General features: G+C 39.9%; 1 protein-coding gene across 6 annotated transcripts in view; it reads left to right on the top strand.

Annotated features, from left to right (window-relative positions):
* The window catches only part of SIRT5 (sirtuin 5), a 29,386-nt gene that overhangs the window by 3,130 nt on the left and 17,265 nt on the right, over positions 1 to 8,991 (top strand). For all 6 annotated transcript variants that reach the window (XM_015587310.2, XM_015587314.2, XM_006909255.3 and 3 more), the window contains 3 exons: positions 4,393 to 4,542; positions 6,200 to 6,333; positions 8,462 to 8,687. In XM_015587310.2, coding sequence (XP_015442796.1) covers positions 4,428 to 4,542; positions 6,200 to 6,333; positions 8,462 to 8,687 — 475 coding nt within the window. In that variant the 5' untranslated portion in view covers positions 4,393 to 4,427. The remainder of the gene's footprint in view (positions 1 to 4,392; positions 4,543 to 6,199; positions 6,334 to 8,461; positions 8,688 to 8,991) is intronic.

The following is an 8,991-nucleotide window of genomic DNA, read 5'->3' as shown; positions in this document are numbered from 1 at the left end:
TCTGGATCAAATTGGTCTGAATTAAAATATTAGAAAGCAACAGTAGAATCAGATATCTTCATCTTTGAGAGAAATAATCAAAGGTATATATTAAACTCAAAGTGATAGCATAAGTAACCATACAACATATAAGGAGGTTTTATTAAAGTTAGGCAGTATTGGGTACTTTAATCTTCAGTTTTAAAGATGTACAAGTTTAAGAATATCATCTGTGACAATATCTTAAAGATTCAAAAAGATCTGATAATTATTGAAGCTGAGCAATGGGAACATAAGTTCATATATTATTCTATTTTTGTATATGTTTAAATTTTTCCATAATTTAAAAATAAAGAAAACTATAGTAACACCTCATTTGTCCCTTACTGAGGTATTCCAAATAAATAGTTTTTTGAACAAATCGAAGTTTGCCAAAAGCTTATCATGCTCATCCTGGTTGAAAATCATGCCAAGCCATTTCCTCCTACAATTCCTTTAAATAGAGCACTGGGGAGATTTTCATGATGGTCAGGCATCCCCACTGTTGCAGTCTGCAGGCTGCTTTCCAGAGTGGCCCTCCTGAGCTGTCGTGGCATCTGAGACTGCCCACCTTCTCCCCCTGGCAGCCAGTCAGCCAAGGGCCCTTTGCCTCTGATCTGCATTCTCTGAAGGAATGACTCCAGGCAGCCAGAGGGTCTTGTCCTCTGAGGTGTTCTGGAAACCAACCATACATCATTTTTTTCTTTTTGACTATTCTAAGCTGCGTGCGTGCGTGTGTGTGTGTGTGTGTGTGTGTGTGTGTGTGTGTGTGTGTTACAGCTGAAACAAGTTACAATGAAAATTTGACATGCTTGTTTCTTGTTTTTAAGTGAGATTTATTCAAATATAATTTACATACTATAAAATTCAACTTTTTTTTTATTGTAAGGTTCTGTGAGTTTTGAAAAAACACCACAAAATAGAGACAGAATTTTTCATTGCTTTAAAAATGTTCCCTGGCCCTCCTTGCCTCCTCCTTTTCTCCATTCCCTGGAAACCACAGCTGTGATTTCTGTACCTTTAGTTTGCCCTTTCAGAATATCATATAAATGGTCTTAAATAGTATTAGTCTTTTGAGTTTGGTTTCTTTTACTTAGCATAATGGTTTTCTTTCTTTTATCAAAAGCAATTTTATTTTGAAATAATTTCAGGTTTACAGAAATGTTGCAAATATAGTACACAGAGTTCCCATGTACGATTTACCCAATTTCCCCTAAGGTTAACATCTTATGTAATTAGACTACTGGGATCTAAACCAGGACATTTACATTGGTACAGTACTATTTACTAACTTGCAGATTTCATTCAAATTTTGCCATTTCTCCCATTAATGATCCTTTTCATACCTTGAATCCAATCCAGCATCTCACATTGCATTTAGTTGTCCTGTTTCCTTAGTCTCTAACCTGGGACAAGTCCCCAGTCTTTATCTTTCATAACCTTAATAACTTTTTTGAAGAATACTGGCCAGTTTTGCTGTAGACAAATGGGGTTTGTCTGATGTTTTTTTACAATTAAGCTGAACTAATGCATTTTGAGGGAAAATAGTTCACAAGTGATGTTTTGCCCTCCTCATTTCATCCTATCAGGAGGTAGATGAAGTCAGTATGTCATTACTGAGGATGTTAAATTCAATCACTTGCTTAAGGTAGTGTCTGCCAGGTTTTCCCATTGCAAATTACTATTGCCTAATACTTTAAAAATTCATCCATGTCGTTACCTGTATAAGCAATTTTTTTCTTTTTTTCTTTTTTTCTTTGTTGCTGAACTGTATTGTATGGATGGACCACAATTCATTTATCGGTTTATAAGGTGATGGACATTTGATTTGCTTCAACTTTTTGGCCTAGCACTGTCTGATAGGCCTTGACGTTCTGTCGAATGTATATAATTTCACAGAACACCAACATTAGACAAGGCTACCTGTGACCGTGGTCAGTTGGGACAAAAATAAGACAACGCTGTAATAGATGTGAACCCAGACAATAACAAGAACATGTCTAAACCACAAAAATGACAAAACATCCTGGCTTATACCAGAGCCTGCTGTTTATTGAGTAATGACAGCTCTATAGAGCTTCACTTCACTCCTTCCACCTTTTAGATAAGATTCACTAAAATGTCCAGTCAATGTGTCCTGTTGCCTGACAGCATCCAACCCAGAGTAAGGTGAAGCCTCACTTCCTTGAACCCTCTCCAACCTTAACTAACACAAGCCCAAATCCTATAATCTTTTCTAACTTTTACTGAGACACCCTTCAGTTCTTCATGGTCTGCTTCTCTCTCCTTGCAATTTGCTCAACTAGAGGTACACGTGTGCCTGGTATTTTGCTACAGAGCATTGACAATGCAAACTATATAAACATATATATTGAAAATTCTTGCTTCCACTTGTCTCCATATATCCTGTGTCCCACTCTACCCCAAATTCTTTTTACTAATTTCATAGAAATCTTTCCATTTTTAAAAAAGTAAGTGCAATTAAGTACTATGGTATATACTCATATCCCCTTCTATTTCTCTGACACAACACTATTTGCACCTGACTTCCCCCTCGACATTATATTCTGGAGATCTTTACTATCAGAGAGAATGTCTTCATTTATTTTTTTAATGTGAAATCTGAACATTGGGATAATTTATGGAATTCAGTAATCTGATTTGGCACTAACAGGTTTGTGAGCATCATCTTCCAGACATTTATTTTTAAACTGAATATTCTCTGACCTTCTGATGCCAACACTCACTTCTGAAGCCAGTGAGCTGTCTGCTTATAAATGCTGAATCACTGGCAAATCACATTTAATTATACTTGGTTCATTTTTTTTTCATTGTAGTAAGATACACATAAAATTTACATCCTTACCATTTTTAAGGATACAATTCAGTAGAGTACATTTCACATTGTTGGGCAACCAACCTCCAGAACGCTTTATCTTGAAGAACTAAAACTCTATACCCATTGTTTTTATTTTTAAACTATTTTATAGTTTACATATAGTAAAATTAACCCTTTTTGAGTGTAGAGTGCTATGGGTTTTGACTGACATAATTATGTAACCATCACCATAATCAATATGTAGGACAATTCCATCATCCCTCAAAATCCCATCATGCTCCTTTGTGTATTCACTCCTTCCTGCTTGGGCTAACACTGATATATTATTTTCTGTCCCCATAGTTTTGTTTATTCCCAAATGTCATGTAAGTAGAACCATATGTACATTGTTTTTTTGCTGCAGCCATGTTTTTGTGAATGCGCCATTGTATTGAACCCGTCCCCTGCAGATGGACATTTGGGTTTTTTCTAGTCTCTTGCTATTAATGACTGTGCTTTAAGGAACAACCCTGTAGATACGTCATTTTGGATGTGTGCAGGACTCACTGTTGTAAAAATTTCCAGACTTGGGATTGCTAGGCCAAAGAGAAAATGCATTTGTAATTTTGATAGGTTATCTTCCAAAGGGATCGTAAACTTTTGGGAAATGTGTTATTTTTCTATTTTTCTTATATCTGCAGACTTTAATCCTGAGCTCTTCCAACAATCTGACCCACTAGATAGACACCAGCTTTGCCAATTGCCCTTTTGATGCAAATATTGATCCAAATATTGTCTTTGTCTGTTTTATAAAATTCCTCAGGGATAGATAAAATTTTACTAAATGTGCTTTTTAAGACACAAGTTTCTTTGACATGTCATCTTTATCCTATTTGTTGTATTAGTACATATCTTTCCTGTCTAGTTCAGTTCTCAGAATTTACATTCTCATAGAAACTGTGTTTTAACCAAAGAGGCCAGTGGTTTTCATACCTTTTAAAAAGCAGTAGAACCTGTTTTTCAAATGAATTCTCACATCTCATCCCTTCCCAAACCTCTAAGGCAGTGGTTCTGAAACTTAAGCAGTCATAAGAATCACCAGAAGACAGTTTGAGCCCCAAGCCCCAGAGATTCTGATTCAGTGAGCCTGAGGTAGAGCCCATGACTTTGTATTTCTCACAAGATCTCGGGTGATGCCATTGCTGCTAATCTGGGGACTACACTTAGAGAACACTGTTCCAGGGCACCTAGGTGCGCTTGAGAGCAAAAATTGAAAATAGCTAGTTTAGAGGCTGAGTACCATGAAGACCTGTTACTAAAGATTTTTGTTAAGGGCATTCATGTATGTATATATGAGAGAGCCTAGAGGTATATCTATATATATACATACACACACATACACATACATACATATATACATATGTGTACATATATACATTTGTAGAAATACAAGTATTTTCTGATTGTTTCTATTTTTGTGATTTTTCTAAAGATATATACATTTGTAGAAATACAAGTATTTTCTGATTGTTTCTATTTCTGTGATTTTTCTAAAGTCCATCTCAAGAATTCATACTACAAAGAAAATCTGATGGGACCTCTCCAGGTTGTCCCCAGGAGATTAATTTCCCAGCTATATTGTGGATTAAAGTCTCCAGCTGCCACAGGAACCAAGATTTGCCTAACAATGGCTCGTCCAAATTCAGGTAGGTCTTTGTTAACCTGCCACCTCCTCATCTCCAGTGGAATTTGAAGTACCTGAAAGTTCCTACACTTAGAGGGGAATGTCTTTGAATTGAATTTGAAGTGGGTGTGGGGCAAGATTTTGTAGAAAGCCACTCAATCCTTTTCTCTTGAGGCAGGCCCTTCTTCCAGGACAGGTCAGAGATGATCTCTTAATAGGCAAGTCCATTTAAGACATTTTGTTCTCCCAGAATATTTGCATTTAAGCCTTTCACACATAGTTTGTGTTCTAAACCCCTCACCTCTGCAGGGGAAGAAAGCTGGAGACTGTCCTACAGGGTAATATGGGGTTAAATTTGCTACTGGACAGAAATGATGTATATCTTTACCTGAGGAAAACGTACAAATTAACATATCTGGGCCTTTAGTCTATAGTGAGCCTCCACCCCACTATCTTTCTTCCTTTCCTCCATCCTGCCAGTCACCTGTTCCATCTCAGAGTAAACACTTTTCAGTCTCAGGGGCACCATGGTTACCACTACCTCCAAGGGGGAAGACCAGAAAGCCTACTCCATCAGCTGAAGAACTCACTTCTACTTTCGCTGAAATCTTCAGTGGTTTAGCACAGGTTGGCCACTCTTGGAAGATGTCTGCATCGGTGGCTCAGGCCAGCCACAGGCAATGCTGGTCTGGCACTTGTTCTTCCAGGTGGAGGGCAGCATGGGAGTCCCTCTTCTCTCTGCAGCTTATGTTCAGCTCTGTATGGCTTAGGCTTGGCCAGCTGGGGCCACATAATTTACTTACCCCACCTATACGGGCCTGCAGAGCCTCAGTACCTGGTAGAGAAGAGTGTTGCTCAGCCATGTGCTGTGCTCTAACCTACTCTCTGCTACCCAAGAGATATGGTGGCAATTCTACGTCTGACTCCTCATTCTTTTCCTGAGATGAAGACATTTATTTAAGGGGCACACTCTACCTAGTGATCCACATAAAGTACTTGGCACAGAGCCTGGGGTGCAGTGAGCCCTCACTAAATGATGGCTGCTGCCCCTCCCTGTTGATCTGAGATCGGGGGAGGGTGCCTGGAGTTACGGAACAAAGCCTTCGACCTGGAAAGTAAGCCATGGTCTGTAGCCACAATTATCTGCTGCCATGTTATCCTCTGTGTTCAGTTCCCTTCTGTTACCTCAGGTGTCTTGTGTTGTCTTGCTGAAAACTCTAACTCTTATTTGAGCTGTAAAGGAGAAAGTCAAGTGTCCAGGTTTGGAGCAGAGCACTTTTTCACAGTTGAGGGGCCCTTGTCCTCACCTTTGATAATGATGCTGAGAGAAGCTGAAATTAGCAAGATCCCCAAAGGGAAGTGAACTTGGGGAGGAAAGGAAGCCTTTGGGGTCCAGGGGACCTGAGATCAGTCCATACACACTCACATGGACTTTACACTCAGTACCTCAGCTTCTAGCACATAGCTTTGAACCGTGTCTATAAGCATTGGTACTTTATGTCCATTTATTTTGTGTATCCATTAGCAAGATGCATCCTAAGGTAGTTGCTCCTTCATTTTATGCAAGGTTTCATAGGAATGCTCTGCTTTCAGGTAACAGGGGAGACCTGTATAGACAATTAATATGAGATACAAATATCCAAATGGTGCACTGGATTGATATTTTATTTTCTCTTTAGATATGGCCGATTTTCGGAAGTGTTTTGCAAAAGCCAAGAACATAGTCGTCATTTCAGGGGCTGGCATTAGTGCTGAAAGTGGGCTTCCGACCTTCAGAGGAGCTGGAGGTTATTGGAGAAAGTGGCAATCTCAGGTCGGTAGTGTTTCCAGAGCATTAAGAGACTCTTCTGAATTAAGCCATAACAGAGTTTGACTCAGAACCTATACTCGTGCCTGGAACCCAGAGAACAAAGTTTTGAAATTAACTATGACTCATTTGTCCTGTTCATTTTGGCATCAGCGTAATGTCTTTATGATTAAGATCTGTGATTTAAACATAGCAGCCAACTTGCCTTACTTTCTAGGTATGTATAGATTGCATTTATTCAGATAACAATTAGATTTCTTCTAGTAAATAAAGGGGAATCAGAAAACCTTGGTTAGAATAATTCATTACTTTACTATAGATAGTAAAATTAAGCATTACACATTTTTATAGTTTTTTTGAACTTTTCATATCAAAACCAAAGTTGAATTATTGAAGGCTTAGGACTTAATGTTCAAAACTTTATATGAAGGCCATTAAAATATAAGTTCTACGGGGACATGATTTTTTTTTTAAACTCAGTTTTTACCCATCAACAGACGATTGGATAAAGAAGTTATGGTTCATATATACAATGGAATATTACTCAGCCATAAAAAAATAAAATCCTACCATTCGCAACAACATGGATCGACCTAGAGGTTATTATGCTGAGCGAAATAAGTCAAAGATAAATGCCATACGATTTCACTTATATGCAGAACCTCAGGAACAAAAAGCACAAACTAATCAGAAACAAACTCACAAATACAGAGGACAATATGGTGAGGGCCAGAGGGGAGGAAGGTTTGGGGGGCTGGGAGAATGGGGTGAAGGGTTAAAGAAGTGCAAATTAGTTGGTAGATGGTCACAGGGATGGGAAGCACGGCATAGGGAATGCAGTTAGCATTAATGTAATGGCTAGGTGGAGAGCCAGAGGAGAGAAAGCAATCAGGTGGATCATTTCATAAACATGGATCATTTCATAAACTATATAAATGTCTAAACAGTGTACTGCATATTTGAAAATAATAGTAAAAAATAATTTTAAAAAGGTGAAGGAAGGGACAGGAAAGAACAGAGGACCATTGGGATCCCAAAAGAAAGGAGCCACAGAGAGCAATCTCTGAATTAAAGAAGCAGGGGGTGAGGGCCTTAACAGGTGTCAGGAGAAGCTTCGAGAGGGATGGGCAGTCATTTCATAGCAGCTCAGAGTTTGTGGAGAAGCAAAGAAGTCAATATGTGTGACTCCAGCAGTGTTCCAAGACATATATCCAGGTTGATGTGCCACCTGTGAACTGCTTCAGCCCACTTGTATTCTAAGTGCAGGGCAAAAAGGAAGGAACTATAGGGTCGCTGTGGATAATCCACAGCATAGATGATCCACTCTCCAAATGAAGGCTGACATTACTACCAGGTAGAAGGAGACCTTTACAGTAAAACAAAATGCATAATACCACCATTGCCACAATCAAGATATGGAATATATTGGTCATTGCCAAAGATTTTCTTGTACCGTTTCCCCATCAGCTTACAGCCTCAGATGACTACTGCTCTGCTTTTTGTTCACAACAGATGAGATTTATCTCTCCTAAAAGAAGAATCATACTTTAAAAAATCTATTTTCATATATTTTGTTAATATAATACATACACTTTCATACATGTAGTGGTGTGTGTGTAACTATAATGACAGTTTTAAAAACTTATTTTTTAACTGTGGCCATTATACTTCAGTTAGGCGTTTTGCATTTCACTTCTTTTTCCTGGACAAATGATACTGGCTTCACATATTTTGGAGCTCCATGAAAAAGGAGAGTCAATCTAAATTCCCTTCCTGCATATTGCTTTACTTCCTTTTCATAATAACTTACTTGAGTGGTAAATGAGACAGATTGCATTTTCCCTGCCTCATAATTGGGGAAATTAAAACCGATTTCTCCAAGGTCCCTATTAGTCCCAGAATGGGAACAGAGACTGGTGCCCAGGCCCCTGACCTGTGTGTGCCACACTGCACGAACCTACAGGAAATGTGTTCCAACTTGCACCCTCCCAAGGCTACTTGCCTCTGTTTTAGACTAAAAGGGGCCTTCCAGTGTTTTCCAGGGTTGGCCGGTTCCACGCCTGACAGCTGCCTGTGCTCTGGAGCATTAGTGCTTCTTTCCCTCCCTGACTCCTACCTCCTCTCTCACCCCTAGAACCTGGCCACTCCTGAAGCCTTTGCCCAAAATCCATCCCGGGTGTGGGAGTTCTACCACTACCGGCGGGAACTCATGCACAGTGCGGAGCCTAACCCGGGGCATCTTGCCATCGCTAAGTGTGAGGCCCGGTTGCACGAGCAGGGCCGCAAGGTCACGGTCATCACCCAAAACATCGATGAGTTGCACCGCAAGGCTGGCACCAAGAACCTTCTGGAAATTCATGGTGAGGACCCTCAGCCTCACATGGGAGGGGAACCAGACTTGAAAACACGCATCTTGCCATTTCCCACCTGGATCCACTAAATCAGAATCTGCATTTTGACAAGACACCCAGATATCTGGTGTGCACATTACACTGGAGAAGTGCTGGTCTGCACAGCTGCATGCACTCCTCTCCTTGGGAGTTCTGTTGAGGGCGGTTGTGCTCCAAGACAATTGCTCCATTGGGCTGAAGGGAACCAGGAGGTGCGTGCCATTGAACAGCTGTGGCTTTAGCAGGATCTGGCACCAGAGGACCTTGGCATTCC

This window comes from Pteropus alecto, unplaced genomic scaffold (assembly GCF_000325575.1).
Source record: "Pteropus alecto unplaced genomic scaffold, ASM32557v1 scaffold121, whole genome shotgun sequence".
In the NCBI taxonomy this organism is placed as follows: Eukaryota; Metazoa; Chordata; class Mammalia; order Chiroptera; family Pteropodidae; genus Pteropus; species Pteropus alecto.
Note: the sequence above shows the minus strand (reverse complement) of the source record. Positions and strands in the feature narration are given on the sequence as shown.